The 19,873-nt window shown below is 39.8% G+C and overlaps 2 protein-coding genes and 1 long non-coding RNA gene across 3 annotated transcripts in view; all 3 read left to right on the forward strand.

Moving 5' to 3' along the window:
* Positions 1 to 1,138, forward strand: part of dhtkd1 (dehydrogenase E1 and transketolase domain containing 1) — a 20,054-nt gene extending 18,916 nt beyond the window's left edge. The window contains exon 17 of the mRNA XM_054775583.1: positions 1 to 1,138. This exon is cut by the window's left edge and continues 1,356 nt beyond it. The gene's annotated coding sequence lies outside the window, so the exon portion shown is untranslated.
* A 2,054-nt stretch (positions 1,139 to 3,192) lies between these two features.
* On the forward strand, positions 3,193 to 5,093 carry LOC129181674 (uncharacterized). Its single transcript, XR_008570477.1, has 2 exons — positions 3,193 to 4,430; positions 4,512 to 5,093. It is a non-coding gene; the product is annotated as an uncharacterized LOC129181674 (long non-coding RNA).
* A 912-nt stretch (positions 5,094 to 6,005) lies between these two features.
* camk1db (calcium/calmodulin-dependent protein kinase 1Db) overlaps positions 6,006 to 19,873 on the forward strand; it is a 37,942-nt gene continuing 24,074 nt past the window's right edge. Inside the window, exon 1 of the mRNA XM_054776103.1 lies at positions 6,006 to 6,567. Within this exon, the coding sequence (XP_054632078.1) occupies positions 6,473 to 6,567 (95 nt within the window). The 5' untranslated portion in view covers positions 6,006 to 6,472. The remainder of the gene's footprint in view (positions 6,568 to 19,873) is intronic.

Below are 19,873 nucleotides of genomic sequence, written 5' to 3' on the forward strand. Positions count from 1 at the left end.
CACATCAACCAGCGACATAATCTTCTCTCTGAAAAACAAACTCCAGGCTCATGCTGGTGGTTGGCGGGTCTACATTCGTTTTGCGCTTTTAATTTGTCATTCCTATCATTGTTTTACACAATACATAATAAATATGGTAAATTAGATTGCTATAATGTACGAACCCTACCTCTCGGTTTAGTTTATTTGGACCATGCGTATAAGGTTACATCGAAGTACATCAAGTCTTTTTCACAGTTCAGCATGTCGAAAAAGGAGCAGGAAGAAGCACTCCTCTGCCACAGCAATTACTAATCATTTGTTCACTTCCTGTGTTCATTATGTGCTGGGTTTTTAATCATATGACAAGGATAAAGATGTGTAATAGTAGGTAGAGTTGATATTTTTGGAGATGGCTTTTACAGTAATAAGGAGTAAAAGTGTCAGAAACATTGTTCAGTACTAAGTATGTCCATAGTATATGTGGTGTGGAAAAAGTGTTTGCTCCCTTTTTGATTTTTATTTTTTTTTGCACGTTTGTCACACTTAATTGTTTCAGATCATCAAAGAAATTAAAATATTAGTGAATGACTACACAGCTGAACACAAAATGCAGTTTTAAATGAGATGTTTTATTATTAAGGGAGAAAAAAAATCCAAATCTACATGGCCCTGTGTAAAGAAGTGATTGCCCCCTAAACCTAATAACTGGTTGGGCGACCGTAAGCAGCAACAACTGCAATCAAGCGTTTGTGATAACTTGCAATGAGTCTCTTACAGCGCTGTGGAGGAATTTTGTCCCACTCATCTTAGCAGAATTGTTATAATTCAGCCACATTGGAGCGTTTTCCAGCATGAAGAGCCTTTTTAAGGTCATGCCCCAGCATCTCAATAGGATTCAGGTCAGGACTTTGACTAGGTCACTCCAAAGTCTTCATTTTGCTTTTCTTCAGCCATTCAGAGGTGGACTTGCTGGTGTGTTTTGGATCATTGTCCTGCTGCAGAACCCAAGTTGGTTTCAACTTGAGGTCACCAACAGATGGCCGGACATTCTCCTTCAGGATTTTTTGGTAGGCAGCAGAATTCATGGTTCTATTTATCACCAAGTCTTCCAGGTCCTGAAGCAGCAAAACAGCCCCAGACCATTACACTACCACCACTGTATTTTACTGTTGGTATAACGTTCTTTTTTTTAAATGCGGCGTTACGTTTACGCCAGATGTAATGGGACACACACCTTCCAAAATCTTCAACTTTTGTCTCGTCAGACCACAGAGTGTTTTCCCAAAGACACTCAGTAGGCAGCAGACCTCCGCCAAGGTTTGATCCATATGTTAGCAGGCTACTTGCTGGTTCACACTGGATGATGTAAGACAGGGGTGTCCAAATGTTTTCCACCGAGGACCGCATATCTCATACTGAAAATTAAGGGATGTGGGGGGCACATAGATATTTTTATGTATTTTTAAATTTTGTAAAAAGGCTAAAAAAAACAACTTTATATATATATATATATACTGTATGTATATATATATATATATATATATATATATATATATATATATACACACACTCAACAAAAATATAAACGCAACACTTTTGTTTTTGCTCCCATTTTTTATGAGATGAACTCAAAGATCTAAAACTTTTTCCACATACACAATATCACTATTTGTCTCAAATATTGTTCACAAATCTGTCTAAATCTGTGATAGTGAGCACTTCTCCTTTGCTGAGATAATCCATCCCACCTCACAGGTGTGCCATATCAAGATGCTGATTAGACACCATGATTAGGGCACAGGTGTGCCTTAGACTGCCCACAATAAAAGGCCACTCTGAAATGTGCACTTTTGAAAACCGCTCACCCACACAACGCCACACACGCTGTCTGTCATCTGCCCTGAACTGTGTAAACCGGGATTCATCGGTGAAGAGAACACCTCTCTTGAGCTGAGTTACTGTTTTTCCTAAAGGGGGCCACATCCAGTCTGAGCGAAATGGCACCAGGAACCACCTTCAGACCCGTGTTGGGAGCAGCGGCGGGGACAGAAAAGTTTCATTTGGGTGGCCAAGGTTGAGACCACCACTCACATAGAGATGCCAATAAGTTCATACCTGAAAAGTCTAGATGGCCACCCCGGTGGCCACCAGTTTTGACAAACGCGGCTCTGTGGTGCAGTTCAGCCTAACCGCTGTTTCTGTTTGGATGCATTTCACTGCAGCACACAACTTTCCGTGTGGAGGAGCTCTCAATATAAGCGCATCTTGCATGAACTGCAAGCAGTAGGTAAGTTTTCCATGATTACTTTGGTCAGTTCCGGTCCATTTTTCCTCACTATGTTGACTTTGACTTCAATTCTGAAGCGTGATTCAGCACATAAATCTGTTCATACTGGAAGCTCTCTGTAGCAGCATGAGTGGACATGTAAACCAAGGAGTCTAGGGTTAAAACAGGAGTGCAGATCGGCATCCACTTCGGTATTATGCCCTGCACAGGCTTGGCCGCCATGATGGGGGGAAGAATCCACAAGCTATACATTGAAAACATGTCCTCGACACACTGCTTACCTATTAATTGCTCTAATAGATGCTCCAAAAGCAGTGGCAGAGCTACGGGGTCACTCTCCGGCCACCCCACTAGCCATCCAGACAATTCAGGTATCAACTTATTGCTGAAAAATGTATGGCTCCGTCACTGGTTGATACCTCAGTCAGCTCTGATGTATTTGTGATTGTACGTAGTGTCCAGAAGGTGGCGCTGTGCTCAGGGAAACACTACTATGCCTTGCTGAAGCACAGGGACGCTGCAGCCAAGCAAGAGGAGCTCTGCCCTTTTAAAAACAACGCAAAAATATTATCATTTATCTTATGATCAAATAAAATAGCTCCACTTTATTTAAAGAGTTGACTTTTTATAAACACGTGAAAAACTTACAAAAGTATGTAGGATGTTGAATGAAATAATACAATTAAAATATAATACAACTCCACTTTACTTAGACTGAAGATGACGTTTCTTAAAATATATAAAATAAATAATAAAGATTGATTAGATTACATAAAATCCTTAAAAATATGAAAAATAAAAATAATTTATTTATTTTTAAAGATTCATTTAGTTTTTGTTTTAGTAACCAGACTTAAAACTCAAATATACAGTACACTACTCAAAAAAATTAAAGGAACACTTCGAAAACACATCAGATCTAAACTGGGGGAAACCAGGACACCATCCGTAGTCTCATTAGGAGCATGCCCCGACGTTGTCAGGCATGCGTACAAGCACGTGGGGGCCACACAAACTACTGAGAATCATTTTGAGTTGCTACAATGACATTTTAGCAAAATGGACCAGTGTGCTGCATCATTTTTTCACTTTCATTTTTGGGGTGTCTTTGATTTCCCCCCTCTATAGGGTGATCATTTTCATTTCTATCAAATTATGTGGCATCATTTTGTTACTAATACATCACCCAATTATTATCAGGAAAGATATTCAAGATCATTTTTCCCCCAGTTTAGATCTGATGTGTTTTCGAAGTGTTCCTTTAATTTTTTTGAGCAGTATATTATGAATTACAATTACAATCACAAGACACTCAGTTCACGAGACACGGCGATACATGAGATTGGGTCTATGAGAACGAGATGAGGTGAGATTTTAACATTACTTTTAAGAAAAGTACAAGGAAAAAATCTATGACAATGTATTGCAATTTACTAATTTAATTTCTATTACATTACACTCTTCTGCACTTTGTGTATATGCCACCGGCACCGCCTGACAAAAGGGCCCACTCCGTTCATGCCGTTGTTCTGTGGAACAAATGCACCAAGGTGCTGAAACCAATTCATAGGCAGGTTCCTGCCTGTTTTGAGGTGGTAGACAAAGAAAACAGACAAGCATGCAGATGGTAATATACGGAAGACAGCAAAATTATCCAGTTCATTTTAATGTACGGTATTGTGTGATTCTTTTTTTTTTTTGTCCCAGGCCTGGTGCTCACGAGACATTTTTTTTCTGAACAAGAAATCTTGTCACGTTTTGATGTTGTGACACCCCTAGTAATAACTGTTGTTTGCAAGCAACCTTTAAGCAATGGCAGGAAATGCTGTGAGGAAACAGACCGCATCTCCTGCAGCAGTGTATGGGGGTAAGCTGTTGAAACCTTAACTAGATTTAATAAAACTATAACTTTCAAAGGCATTAAATATATCTATTATATCTCTATCTATAAACATGTTCTACTTGATTCGCAGGGATGTGCATCCTGGGGAACAAATAACAAAAATCCTTTCGTTCTGACTTGCTGATCGTAGTTTCACTTTGAGTAAGTACAATTTTGAAAAAAACCCTTGCAGAGTTCATCTGGAGTCAGTAGGAGCCACAGAACATGGGCCCCTGGTCTTTTGTGGGCCCCAGGTTTCAGAAACAGCTGGCCTGCAAGGTGAGCCCCCCCTTCCTTATCACTCATGTTTGTATTAAAGATGCCAAATTAAAATACATAAATACATTCTGTGGTCCTCAGCTGCGATTAGTGAGTCGACCTGCTCTGCCAGCCCCCGCCGTGGGCATTGGTACCCTCCATCATCAGCAGCAAGAGGCCCTCCTCGACGCCACCTTCTCTTAGGACTGAACCAGCTGTGACCTCACTACAGATACGATTGGAAAAACCAAGATGTAACTTCTCTAAAACATTCATTTTTTGCTTTATTACATTGTACAGTATTGTGCCACGCTGGTGATAATGAAGTCAACAAACACATTATTCAAGTCACTGTTCTAATTTAAAGTATCGCTCAGCCAAATCCCTGCTATATACACTATTTATATAAGAATCAGAGTAATTAACGGGAAATAAACTCCCAAGGGGAATTTGATGCAAAGCATCATGAAGGATGTCAATGAATAAGTTTCTAAGCTCTACAGAATTGTTACCACTGAGTGTATAGAATCTTTTGCCATGTTATGTAACGTTTAACGTGTCTCGATCTGGTCAAGAGGTACTGTAGGTACTTGATTATTTCCATTATTTAAACGTCCTCTGGATACACACGGTGCTAAAGGCTAATACGAATAAACACAATCAGGATACTGATTCTATTTTATATTTTCATGCTTCTGTCCTGTGTGGTACTCATCTTGCCGATGCTGATGAATGCACCTGAAAGCAACAGCATCTCTCCTCTCCAAATTTTGTCTTTCTCAAATAGATGACCATGCATGGTGAACTGTTTAACCTTCGATTAAACCCACAGAAACATTTGCTATTAAATATTTTTTACCAAGCATACTGGTCTAATATAGTGAAACTGTATCAAAAGATACTTAAAACTACAAAAATATTTGAGGATCATAAATGTAAAATGATCTCGCAGGCTGAGCTTTAACTTTACGAAAGCAGTACAGTACAGTGGCGGTACAGTGCTTACATTGTGCAGGTGTACCTAACGATGCGAATGTACTGCAATGGGAATGGTTTAGTTGATTTCCCTGTCAGCAGTTACTAAAATTTTGTTCACTTCCTGTGTTCTAAATGTACCAATTTATCCCTTTTTTTTTTTTAAATAAAAGAAAAGATGGGCTGCTCTGTGTTGCAGGCATGCCCATAATGATAACAATGTAGAGTATACAGTATGATATAAACTTAATTTTGTAGATAGCTTTTACTGTTATAAAGGAATACAGATTTTCAGAAACCCCGGTCGGTATTAAGTATTTCTATAATATAATATTTAATTATACAGAATATTACTTGTTACTTATTATAAATTGATAACTTTTGCTTAGCAAATGATCAGCCACATTGAAGCACCACTGACAAAGCTGAATGTAGATGTATAAAAAAAAAATTGCCTTTTGAGCATTTTGGTTTCATATTTACTTTTTTTAAATGTAAAGAAGGAAAAAAAGAGGGCAGTGAGGTGTCTTTGGGATGCACCTGCAGTGCCTGAGCCCCGAAGTCCCTAAATCACACAGCTACGCCCCTGCTTGGTTGATGCATTCATTCTACTTGACGCTTCCGACTGCCTTTGACCAGGACTTTGATGGGGTCCTCCAGACGGGGACTTCCAGTGATTTGGTGCAATGCGTATGGCACACTTAAATGAACCACGCTGACATCCACGGACAACCCCTGCCTCCGTTCCTCCTCTTGTCTTTCTCCGTGGTGGTAGTGGTGAGAGCCACAGGGCGTCACGGCGTCCTCCACAGCCGAGCTTCCCTTATCTCATCACCGCCTGAATCCCTCACTCGCCCGGGGGTGGGGGGAGGAGACACAAGCGAGGAGAGAAGACAGGAGGGAGGGAGAGTGTAGTGTTTCCCCGTCACGCAGAGCCGAACCACACGGATTAGTCCACGACGCTCTTCACTGCATGACGGAACACTTCAATACTTTTCTGCCCATACCTTAATTTTGTTTGTTAGCTTGTTATCCAGCTAGCTTGGACCCCCACTCTTCATCCTCCTCGTCCCCTCCCCACGCAAGACATGGCGAAAGAGAACGGCGAGTCCGGCAATGAGTCGTGGAAAAAACAAGTCGATGACATCAAGAGTGTGTTCGACTTTAAGGAAGTACTGGGCACGTAAGTAAGCATGTTAGCATCACAACACATCACATGTTTTTAAGCGGGAAACTTTAACAACACATGCGCACACACAAACAGCTGTTGAACATTAGTGTAAATTGACAGAACACGTGATTTGTCTCCCATTGCCATTTGTAGTATATTATCGCGATATTCTGCCAAGATAATCTCATGATACAGCAGAATATGATACAGTGGAACCCTGCTTAGCGTCATTAATTGGTTCCAGAAGGTCTGACTCTTAACTGAATCAAAGGAAATAATGTGAACCCAATTAATCCGTTCTAGAAAGCCAAAATTGCCAAAACCATAATAGAAGACTACTGTTCTCAAAGAGGTGGTGTGGCAGAGAGATCAACCACCACCTGTTTTCAGTCACAGCCTCCATGAAGGTAAAAGTAACCTTAAATGTTCATTTAGCCCTTTCATTCATCATATTATATGTATTTATATGCATTTCAAATTGTTTTCTGCATGTAAAGTTATAATTGTAACGCTGTAAAAACTCGTTTTGTCTGCTGATGACATCATAGACGATCTGACGTCTGGTTACGGTTGCCATCTTGTTTAGCAAATTAATAGGACGATAACAAGGAGGGACGTTTTGTCGTGTGTATTAACAACATGACAAGAAGTGCGCCATATTGTACGCTAACCGGAGAATGCACGCAAACCAAGGCAAAATTGTAGCGTAAATTTTCAGTGTTAACCAAAAAAACACGCTAACCGGGTCGGATGCTAACCGAAGTTTCACTGTATTTTTGTCAGGTAATAAGTAAAGAAAAAGTAAAAAGCACCAAAAAAAAAAAAAAAAAATCAAATGGAATTTGTTTGTTGAGATACTGCAATTTAAACACCATAAAATGTTTTGACAGTTGAATGATCTCTTCACAAACAAAGCTAATGCTAGCTTCCCGTGGAATTGTCAGCCGTGCTTTTTGTCTGAGATCCAAGTGGGGTATTTCCACTTTAAACGTGTGGAAGGCAGCATTGGTCACATGCTTGTTTTATGATTATGGGCAGTCTGTGTCATGTAGTAATCAGTGTCTCTTCCTATTTCAAAGTATTGGGACACCTGATACTGATACACCTGAGTATTAATTACACCGACAGGAAGTGAAAATAGAAGGTAATATGGAGTTGGTTCCCCCCTTATCTTGTCTGCAGTCTTCAGCTATGTTAATCATCATCTATGGTGTGTGGTGCCACCACAGACCAGTTTTTCCTGAGGAGCGGCAGGTGCTTATAATGTTCTCCTGTAGAGGTTGGTGATGCTTGAGCTAAAAAAGCAAACAAAGAAACTTAGACGCTCCTACCTGGAGGCTGTTTGTTGTGATGATTTCCCCAAGGCTTTCTCTTATGTGTGAAAAGCCCCCCAACCGTTGCCCCCTCCTACCACCAGTGAATCATCCTGATTTACTGGCCAATTGGTGGACGGTTTGGACAAACACACCTTCCATCATCGCCCACAAGCTGGAACACCTTCGACATCAAGCTACTGGTCGTTTTACCTGCTTCATTTATCATTCTTAAAAGAAGAGATGGTATTTATCCGCCAGTGTTTTTTGTACAGAACTCAATGAAGCGACAGGTTGGCGTATATGTGCACTTTCATGCAGCACCACGGAAATCCGATAAGAATTGCTAGACATGATTCTAGATTCTTCATTTTCCTGTTGTGGCATTGCGGAACACACTTTCACACAGGCAACGTCCTGCTTCTGTTGCAACTGTGACAATCGCTCCTCAGGTGGAAAATGGCTAGATTGACTGCAACACCCCTTCTATGCCATTTACACAGAACAGCGAAAAGGTGGAACAGCGGAATTGTTAAAGAGGCTTATGGGTCTCGTAAAAAATGGTCGAGTTTGACCTAACCCTAACCTTACATACAGATGATGGCATTGTTACACAGACCTGTAAAATGCAAACCCTGGTCCCAGGATGGTAAAATACCCTTTCACACAGGTGGCTTCCCACCTCTGTTAAGGCTGTGATACATACTCCAAAGGCAGAACATTTCCAGTTAGACTCAAGAATACCCGTTCCATGTCAGTGCCGTCCATGCAGAACAGCGACATAGGGTAAAAAAAAAAAGGTGGAACGATGTCGGCTTTTGTAGACCGTTTCAAATGGGTTTATGTGTCTTGTAAAAATGGCCAAGTTGAGATGATGACAAAGATGACAAAATAGTCACACAGACTCATGAAACGCAAACACTGGACCCACTCATAAAAAAGGGAGGAAAATCAATTTCAAATAATTTCAGTGTGTTTTTAGAATTTTGTTGGTGTGTGTAGGTGTTTAATTTGGTCACAGTAGCACCATTCCTATGTGACGTCATGCAAACATACTGTATGTACTATCTGCCCCAATTGATGAGAACTCTCATTCCCTTGTCCCCTGCATGTCCTGATGAAGAGAGTGTGTGTAGTTGAGGTGCCCGGCAGCTTTGCCACAGGATTATTACTGAACAAGGAAGGATTGTTGTCACTTGGGAGCAACATAGATTATCTCCACCTCCACCTTTTTCAGCTGCTGGTTTTCTCATCAGGTTTCCCCATTAGTGTGCAGTGTGTAGTGTGTTTTATTCCTTCCAGCATTCATTCAAAGTCGCTTTCGCCGACCCCCGCTACTCTGCTTAAATGCGACTCCGTGACATTCACTTCAGTCTCAATCAATGCAAACGTGGAAATACACAGAACTATCCCTTCATGTGCAACTTTGAAATGCTTTATCAACATACAGTACATGTTAACCCTTTTGCACAAGAGAAGAAGCCAGACGTCCACCAAGGCTCAACAAGATTCAAGAGTTTTATTGTCATATGCACAGTAAAACAGATAGTTCTGCTATGCAATGAAATTCTTGTTCTTTTCATTCTCCCAAAAATAGAAAGGAAACACAAGAAAATGAATAAGAACAGAAGAAACATTAATACCAATAAATTAAGCAACAACAACAGAAGAGACATTAATACAAATAAATAAATAAATAAAGTGCTATGAGTGTGTGCGTGTGTTGCATGCGGCGTGTGTGAGTGCTTCGTTGAGGAGCCTGATGGCCTGTGGGTAAAAGCTGTTTGCCAGTCTTGTGGTCCTGGACTTCAAACTCCTGTAGCGTCTGCCTGACGGTAGGAGTGTGAATAATGAGTGTTGTGGATGTGTGCTGTCCTTGATGAGGTTGTTTGTTCTTCGTAGGACTCTAGTTTTATAAATGTCTTGCAGTGAGGGGAGGGCTGCCCCAACAATGGTCTGTGAGGTCTTGATCACCCGCTGGAGTGCCTTCCTATCACGTGTTGTACAGTTACCGTACCAAACAGTGATGGAGGCGGTAAGGACACTTTCGATGGTGCATCTGTAGAAGCAACTCAGGATTGTGGTGGACATGCCAAATTTCCTCAGTCTTCTCAGGAAGTACAGTCTCCTTTGGGACTTCTTCATAATTTGTTGGGTGTTGTGAGACCAGGTGAGGTCCTCGCTGATGTGTGTGCCAAGGAACTTGAAGGTTTTCACCCTCTCCACCTCAGTCTCATCAATAAACAGGGGTCTATGCGGCTTCTTTTCCCTTGTTCTTAGGTCAATGATCATCTCTTTAGTCTTATCTGTATTGAGAAGGAGATTGTTATCATGACACCAAGCTATGAGGTCCGCCACCTCTCTTCTGTATGATGTTTCAACACCACCAGTGATCAGGCCGATGACTGTAGTGTCATCCGCAAATTTAATGATGCTGGTGTTGTTCTGGGAGGCCACGCAATCGTAGGTGAAGAGCGTGTAGAGGAGCGGACTCAGCACACACAATCGTAATTATGATCAAATTGTATACGCTCATTGATACCGACTGCCTGTATATCCCTGCATATGTTTGTCATTAAGATGAATGCGTCTGACTTCACTAAGAAATTAATGAAAATGTTGGCTCTTCCTTGGCCTAGGCCCACCATCGCTTTGCAAAGTAAAAAAAAAAAAAGGATTGATTGTATTGTTTAGTTGTTATGTTACCCTGTTAACTAGCAAACAGAACTTAAAAAATAACCCCCTAGGTGCAAGTAAAAACAAGACTTTTTAAATGTTGTTCTAAGTTAACTTTTTTTTTTCCTATTAATTTATATTTGGACATATGCTGTTGATACGGCATTGTGGTAATTATTGTATTTTATTGGAAACAATATGAACTATAGAAGCTATAAATGCAGTGTTGTTTTCGATGATGACGACGAAATTATTTCTTTGACGAACCTTTTTTTTCGTGATGAAAACAAGACGGTAACGAGATAAACATGGCTCTTTGATGACTAAATGACGAGTCGTGTGAGTTTTTGTTGAAAAGATGAGATGGTTAGTGGTTGTTCTATCACAGTGCTCCCCAACCTTTTTGACCCACAGACTGACTCGTGTTCCCACAAATCTCCGGCGGAAGATTATTACGTCGCTCTTTGATGTGTGTGGTAAAAGGCAGTGTGCTAGAATGAATTAACTTGGGGTTGTGCACTAACAAATGTGCACATTAGCACTCAATAACGTCATCAAAACTTTATCTTTATTCCCACATAGTATCAGCATTTGGGACCGAATATGAGTTGAAAGACAAATGGGAAAAATACAGTATAGCAGCGTGTGCAGCGTGGAAGAAAGCAGACACACAATGGTGTGGTCAAGGACCATTGAACGAAGTTGGATCGGTCGCCCCTCACAACATAAACATGCAAAAACTATTGGATTTTTAACTGCATATTATTTTAAAATAAAATAATGACCCGTATTTCCAAAATGTATATGCATTTACATACAATTTGGTGCAGTTATTTACAAATTAATTTATTTTTAATTCAATTTTTTTATCCTTGCACTTAAAAGTTTCCCGCAACCCAGTGGTTGGGGACCCCGCTATCAGATGTTTCAAATGCATGACATTTCTGCCTATTGTGCGGGTATTATGTTTTTTTTAAAGATATGATATACTTGCATTTGATTTTGTATTCACCTGTAGACTTTTACAGGTGTACTTTGTATACAGAGGGAGTAATTGTAGCCTCTCTTTGTTTTTTTCCTCATCCAATTTTCAATACTTACTGACAAATTATAGTTTTATTTTATTTATTTTTTTACTAAAACTACACTAAAATGTTTTTAGTTTTTTATATATATATATATATATATTCATTGCAACAACACTTCCTCACAGACGGTGACATGTGAGATGTGTTCATGGACACTCCGAACATCACAACAAACATAAATGCAATGAAAATGAATAAGTGGATATTCTTATCACTCACTTTGTAACTCTTAATGCGGAAGAACAATTTGCTGCATTTAGGTGTGCTTGAAAATCCCAGAAAATTCACTGAAAACGTGAATTCAACTTAAATGACGTCTTTGAACGCCACTCCTCGTTGCTCATAATAACACAGTTAAAAGTCTGATTCAAATATTCTACTATTAAAGAAACCAGCATTAGGTAAATAGATTTTCAGACATGTGTGCCATCACTTAAATTGATTTAAATTGTAAGTTAATTTGGTGCTGTTCATACATACTGTACAAATATATAGAATCAATCATTTATCTTTCTTTCAATCAAATACAGTAAAAATGGGCATATTTCAGACATGATAATGGTGACGGTAATGGTTTCATTTATTTTGAACATGCATACAAGTTACATTGGAATACATCGCATAGTACAATTCACTGTTCTACATGTTCAAAAAGGAGCAGGAAGAAGCAAAGCTTATTTAATACTCACATCAATAGCAATACATTTGTTCACTTCCGGGACTCCAAATGTACTCTTTGCTGGTTTAAAATGCATAGGAAAATTATACGGTAACATAATATGATGACGTAATATAAGGTAACATAGTGTGACTTGGGGTTGGTGATTAATCATGATTAATTCATTTGAAAACCGTGTTTAATCTGATTAACATTTTTTTTCATTTTACAGCCCTAATATACAGTATATATACTGTGTATATATATACAGCATATATATATAGTTCCAAAACTATACATCGAAATATTTATACCAGTACTTTAAACTTTTTTTTTTTTTTGTAATGTCTAAAGAAAGCTCTTTTGGTTAGTGTGTGGGATTCATTCATCTGATGAATGCCGTAAAAAGTGAGTTCAGCATAGAATCCCAAAGCTTAAAAAAAAAAAAAAAAAAGCATGCCATCAGAGTTTAATGCTTCTTTGCAAAGATCAATACTCTCTAGCTGCATCTTATTAAATGCCATTGTGAAATATAATGGACCACTGAACTCGTATTTTTAAGATTGCACCAACCGACTTAGCAGGGATGTTGTGCTCAATAAATATGATTCATTGTTATACAGTAGATTAAGTCATCCAAAGTAGTTAATAAGCAGCATTGCACAGATTCTGCAACCTTAAGCACCCTTAAGACTTGAGACTTAGGGGCTCGTTACACAATGTTATCACACAACAAAGTATTGAAGTCAAATGCATCAGATGTGCTGGTCTGGCCACTTGCCCCACAGAGCTAAATTCAGACCCCTAAGCCGCTCATACCCTGTGGAAGCAAATTAAGTCGCCCCACCAGGAGCACTCACTCAGGTGGCACGAGCTGGAATGACTCAGCGTCAAAGCAGGACTTCCTCTGACAGTGCTCCTGTTTTACAGTGGAACCTCAGGTAGCGTCCTCCCCGTTTAGCATGTTTTTGGTTAATGTCGAAAATTTATGCCACAACTTGTCTGACTGTATCGAACAAAATGAATAATTATATGAAATAAATAATTAAAAGTGGCTTCCAAAAACATCAAATTAAAAGCACAAAATGAGCGTTGAGTTTGTTTTCCAGGGAGAAGATTATCACATCATTATTTGATGTGTGGGTGACAGGCAGTGTGCTAGCATGAATTAACTTGACAAGGAACAAAATAGGAACACTAACACTCAACACAGACACAATAACATCATCAAAGCTTTCCTTTTTGCAACCACGCAGTGATGGTGAGCTCAAAGACCGCTGGAAATAAATGGCTCGGCTAAACATAATGAAAAAAACAACATGGTCTTTCTAACAGAATATCATTTTTCCAATAAAACCATTGATATGTGCTTATTTACAAAACTATCCATGGCCCAGTTCAGCCCCACCCACGGACCGGTACCAAGCTGCGGCTCAGTGGTCGGGGACTCCTGCTTTAGAGTAGTCACACCTTCTAAAGTTATAGCTTCTATAGCAGTATAGATTGACTGTCTGCTGAAAATGACTCCACACACAGCCATTATTGACTAAATAGCTGGCAACACCGAACTCATAGACTAATATGCTCCTCTTCATGTTGATATACGGACAACAATCTGAGGGACCAGAGGAGTTTAAATGTCTCGTCTTCAAAATGAAAACCCATTACTCCCGCGACACATCTTATGTAAAGAGTATCGGTCCTTGGAAGTAGCCTGAATGCAGAGAAAAAAACTGGCAGCTAGGCAACAAGGATGATAGAAGTCCTTGCTGGCTACCTCGGAACATCCCACCACCTCTTGTCCTCCACACTTTGTCACCATGATTGACAGTCATATCATTCACCGAAATGAATAATGGAGACAGGCGGACAAACAGCTCTTTAGCATGAAAGTGACAGACACACAAAATGGCGTGTTCCCAGTGGATCTTACTAACACGTTTACTTTTACTAACACTTCCTAGCACTTTTAAACTGTTTGAAACTACGTTTCAGCATCAAGGCTAGACAAACTTCCAATACACTATTGTGGGACCTCTGAGAGTTCTTTAAAATTGTTTAGATATACAGTGTTGTGAAAAAGTGTTTGCCCCCTTCCTGATTTCTTTTTTTCCATGTTTGTCACACTCAAATGTTTCATCAAACAAATTTAAATATGAGTCATTGACAACAGAACTGAACATAAAATGCAGTTTTTAAATGAAACTGTTAATTATTAAGGGAGAAAAAAAATCCAATCTAAATGGCCCTGTGTGAAAAAGTAATTGCCCCCTAAACCTAATAACTGTTAGCAGCAACAACTGCAATCAAGCATTTGCAATAACTTGCAATGAGTGTCTTAAAGCGCTGTGGAGGAGTTTTGGCCCACTCGTTTTTGCAGAATTGTGGTAATTCAGCCACATTGGAGGGTTTTCCATCATGAAGCACCTTTTTAAGGTCATGCCACAGTATCTCAATAGGATTGAGGTCAGGACTTTGACTAGGCCACTCCAAAGTGATCATTTTGTTTTTCTTCACCCATTCAGAGGTGGACTTGCTGGTGTGTTGTGGATCATTGTCCTACCCAAGTTGGTTTCAGCTGGCGGTCACAAACAGATGGCCGAACATTCTCCTTCAGGATTTTTATGGATCATTTATCCAGCCCCAGACCATCACACTACCAACACCATATTTTACTGTTGGTATAATGTTCTTTTTCTGAAATGCGGCATTACTTCTACACCAGATGTAATGGGACACACACCTTCCAAAAAGTTCAAATTTTGTCTGAGACCACAGAGTGTTTTCTCAAAGGTCTTGGGGATCGTTTTTGTTTTAGAACTCTGCCATGCAGGCCGTTTTTGTCCACTGTCTTTCCTATGGATCAGTGTGGAGTCATGAACACTGACCATAACTGAGGCAAGTGAGGCCTGCAGTTCTTCAGATGTTGTTGTGGGGTCTTTTGTGACCTCTTGGATGAGTCGTTGCTGCGCTCTTGGGGTCATTTTGGTTGGCCGGCCACTCCTGGGAAGGTTCCCACTGGGGTTCGCTGGATTCCCAGAGCTTCAGAAAAGGCTTTATAACATTTTCCACACTGATAGATCAGATAGATTTTTCACAGAGGGCCATGTAGGTTTGTATATTTTTTTCTCCCTTAATAATAAAATTTCAATTAAAAGCTGCATTTTGTGTTCAATTGTGTTGTCATTGACAAATATTTAAATTTGTTTGATGATCTGAAACAGTGTGACACACATGCAAAAAAATGAGAAATCAGGAAGGGGGCAAACACTTTTTTACACCATTGTGTATATAGATCAGGGGTGCCCTTTACATCGATTGCGAGCTACCGGTCAATCGCATAAATGTCATTTCATCGATGTCATATGATATCAGTCAGCTGTCATTAAGCTCCCTTCCTGATTCGCTCTTCTTCCCCCACGGCAATGGTGAACGTCACGTCTCAAACTACACACAAAGCTGCAACTTTCGTCTTTATTATTCCATTTATGGATACAATAACTCAGAGGTAAGATGCCTACATCTATAACAAAAGTTATCCGTTCACTTGTAGCTGCTAGTTATGTAGAAAAAAGTGAATTGTTTGAGGGCTTTGCTTCACGTCATGAACTCCACTATAGAAATGCGTGTTTTTCTACACTTCCATTTCTTAAACTATTATTTAATGATGAATTGGAAAAATGCCCATTGCTGAAACCTTTTTAACATGTTGCCTTGACTTTGACTGCATTGTCTTTTGCTTTATCGTTTTAATTTCTTCTATGTCGGTAACGTTTGATAGCAAATGCTAACTGGACGTAACACACGAACTGTGTGTCTAATGAACGCTACGTAGCTATTTTGACTGACATATTACCGGTACTCAGGTTATGTACACAACTATTAAGGAGCTACGTGTAATTATCTTTGTCATCTTGAATTGAATTGTGAGTGTGAAATACTAATCATTAGTATTTAGTATAGTACTTTAAAAGTTTACTGGTTGGATTTTATATATATATTATTTTTATATTTAATATTTTATATATTATTATGTTTTATATACACTAAGTCCCCAACTAACGAACACAATTGGTTCCAGACGACCGTTCTTAAGTCAAATTGTTCTTAAGTAGGGGAAAAGGTAATATTACCAATGATATAGGTACTACATATACGTGTATACATATACAGTATATGCGTATGTACAGTATGTAAATATGAGTTTGGATGTAGTAGTAATATTAAACGAGCATAATTAATGAAAAAAACAAGAATAAAAGTGATATAATAATACGTAATGATAAATGTTATTTACCTTTGAAGAGGAGTGATCAAGCATACATTGTTGTGGTGGAGGAGGAGGAGATATTGAAAAAAAGGACAAATGGTCGTCGTCTTCTAAAAGAGGTAGTGTTCTGTGGGTGGTGTAGAATTAAGCAGGCCTATTAACTCTTCATAAACTTTAATCACACGCTCTGTCCGCGTTGTATCATAAAACTCTTAGCCTTCCTCTCTCCTCTTCCTCTTCTCCCTCTACCTGTTGGTCCGATTAGCAGTGTCACAGTGCCCTCTGCTGGTCAAGCATGTACCAGTATAAATATGGGTTTGCTGGTCAAGCATGTAGCAGTATACATATGGACTTATAAGGCAAAACACATGAAAATATAGACCAGTCGGCTTGTGTTCGTATCTCCGAATGTTCACACGTGGGATGTTTGTTAGTAGGGGACTTAGTGTATATATATGTTTTACAGTAAGAGATAGACCATGTTGACTTATAGCTTGCATGCTGAAAAAGTGTGTGCACCCCAATATACATGTACAATGTGTACTGATATTTATCAAGACAGTAAATATACTGTATATATTCTATATTTATAGTTGGAGGTAGATCGTTGGGACTTTGGGTCATTTTAAAAGTAGCTCGCCGGCTGAAAAAGTGTGAGCACCCCTGGTATAGACAAATAGCGTGTTTGTTTATTGGAAGGCTACTCCCTAGTTCACAGAGGCTGCATCAAAGGTGCGCTAAAACATTTTCCTGGTATGTGTTTGAAAGCGTCTTCCTCTGTAAAGTTGTGCAAGGACATAGCAACCAATCACGGATGAGCAGCCAGTGTCGTGATGTCTGTTTTTAAAAATAAAGAGTTTTGATGCCCACGTTGTCAGCTCGGCAGCACACAAAGAATGTGTCAGGAATCAAAGATGCACCTGGACATCTTTTATCTGTCTCTAAAGGATTTATTTTTACACTACAGCTCCCTTCCTTAACTGCATTACTCCACTATCATCATCCTCCTCATCATTAAGTTGTTGTGGAACAGTAAAAAAAAAAAAAAAAAGGTGAGTTAAGTCAATTGCAGCGATGACAGGTCTGCTTGGACGAGCGGGTTCTGACATATGTTGCGTAACGGTGCTACTGCTGTAATGCGTCTTACACAAGATGATTCAGTGTTGTTACTCAGCAGCACCGCAGTACGTGCACTGCCTGTTAATGTGTCTCGACAAGCCCCGACGCCCCCTTTCCATAAAATCTCATCAAAAGTTTTATATCCACAGAGGACTAGCTAAGACTATTTTCTGGGTGATTATTTGATAAAAGGGAGCTTACTTTGCATATGTAGTATTACACATACTCAGTGCAGCCCACACTCACATTTACACATACACAATCATCCAAGAGCCATGAAGAGGGAGCTCTGTTGCTCAGGGAGAGGAACTTGAAATTGGACCGTTGTTATGCAGGCCAAGTGAGTCAGCATGCAGACATGATTGCTGCAACACTGGGTCACCAACACAAAAACACTGCCACCATTCATGTTTTTGTTTAGGAACATTGATGTGTATATTTTGAATGTAGGAGACCAGTGTTTTTGTGGTCCTGGAATAGGTCACCTGAAATCTGTAGGGTACTTAAAGTATATTGTATCCCTATTCCTGACAGTGTAAAGCAGTCATGTCAAATGAAAATCATAGCCACGTGTTCATGGCCCCTTTTTATAAAAGCCCCGCTATCTGAAAAAACTGGCATTTTTCAGCCTTTTTTTGACCCTCTGAGGTAGAATCCACTATATGCAACACTTCTGCCGCAATATTTTGTTGGAAGTAATCGTTGGGTGCTAGGATTTCCATGTTAATGGAATTGCTGTCAGAATCGCGGAATTGGCCAAAAAAAACTGAATCCACAGTTAAAAGCGTAATCTCATGGAAATTGACAATATGAATGAAATGCTGTCATTGTGAGGGGACGAGACGTTTGTGTGGGGAAGTATTTCCCGGTGGACCACTTAATCGTGTTGGAATCTCATCACAAACACAAACACTCCCGATGTGAACATGTTGAAACGGCGACCTGAAACTGTGGCGAAACTCCTCCTTCGCAGCGTGAAGGGAAGATAGCGGGGTTGGCTTAGTTTAGCAGAGCATGCTCGTGCAGCTGTGTGTGTTTACACAGTGTTGTGTTTTAACCGCTTGTAATATAACCAAGCGTTTTCACGTTGCTCGCTGACGTTGTGAGTGAAATAAGGACGAGAAGCCCGTTTATTCTTGCCCCCAGCTTGTCTTAAGTGTTAACATTCTCAGCACACCCACAGCACACTTCAGGCCTTCAAATTAAGAGCGGTGTTCACCACAGCCTCATTTATTGTATAAACAAAATAAGACTGTCATAAAAAATGTCTTACTTTAATTTGGTAATGCAATTGGCATCAGTAACTACGGCTTCCTTAACCATAAGCCGAGCATTACAGTTTGTCGAGGGTTTTGTAGCAATGTCAGCTGAAGCTGACATCCCATTAGAAAAGTTAGCCAAGCGACATCCGTTTCTGAAATACTGGGCAAAATTGACCAATGATGTATTGCATCAATAAATGTAAGGATTTTTGCATTTAATTAAAGGAAATGTTATTTACTGTCACAAAAGTACACACTAATTGGTTCTGTTGCTGCTGTGTTATTGCTGGTTAAAGGTTAATTAATGACCATGTGGTCTATCTGGGCAGTTTGTTCCTTTTAAAGACTGGGCATCAGTTGAGCTTCATCGACACTATGGCTACAATTATTTACCAGCTTGCAGTCCCTTCCTGTTCTTCGCCACTCCCCTTGGCTCCTCAAAGGATGCTGACTGGTCCATTTGTTATTAATCAAGGTGGGTTGGTGAAATTACACCCGTAATTTTTTCAATAATATAGCTGACAAGGTTGGCATTAGAAAGCACAAGAGTGCAGGGCATGTTTTATGTGTTGACAGCGCAAGGTCACAGGTTCACTTCTTGTCATAATTCACAGGAAGTGATGTCGCTCGCTCGTCAACGTGGCGAGAGGAGAGTACACACTCTGTGACTTCCTGGTCTTTTGCTCCTGGAAATCGTGTGAGGACGTGACATGACATAGCGCCGCCACATAAGTCGGAGGCTTGCACGTTGAAGTGAAATGATGCTCGTTGTCCTCACGGCAACAGCTGCTGTGGGATGATGGGCGGTGCTGTGGTTTCCTGTGTGAAGCTTACCAGCTTTAATGTCTCAACTGAGCTCTCACTTGAATCAAATCACATTGTTTCTGTATACAAGTATATCTTTCTCTACTACCATAGGTCGCGCTATACCC

Source organism: Dunckerocampus dactyliophorus, chromosome 5, assembly GCF_027744805.1.
Source record: "Dunckerocampus dactyliophorus isolate RoL2022-P2 chromosome 5, RoL_Ddac_1.1, whole genome shotgun sequence".
In the NCBI taxonomy this organism is placed as follows: domain Eukaryota; kingdom Metazoa; phylum Chordata; class Actinopteri; order Syngnathiformes; family Syngnathidae; genus Dunckerocampus; species Dunckerocampus dactyliophorus.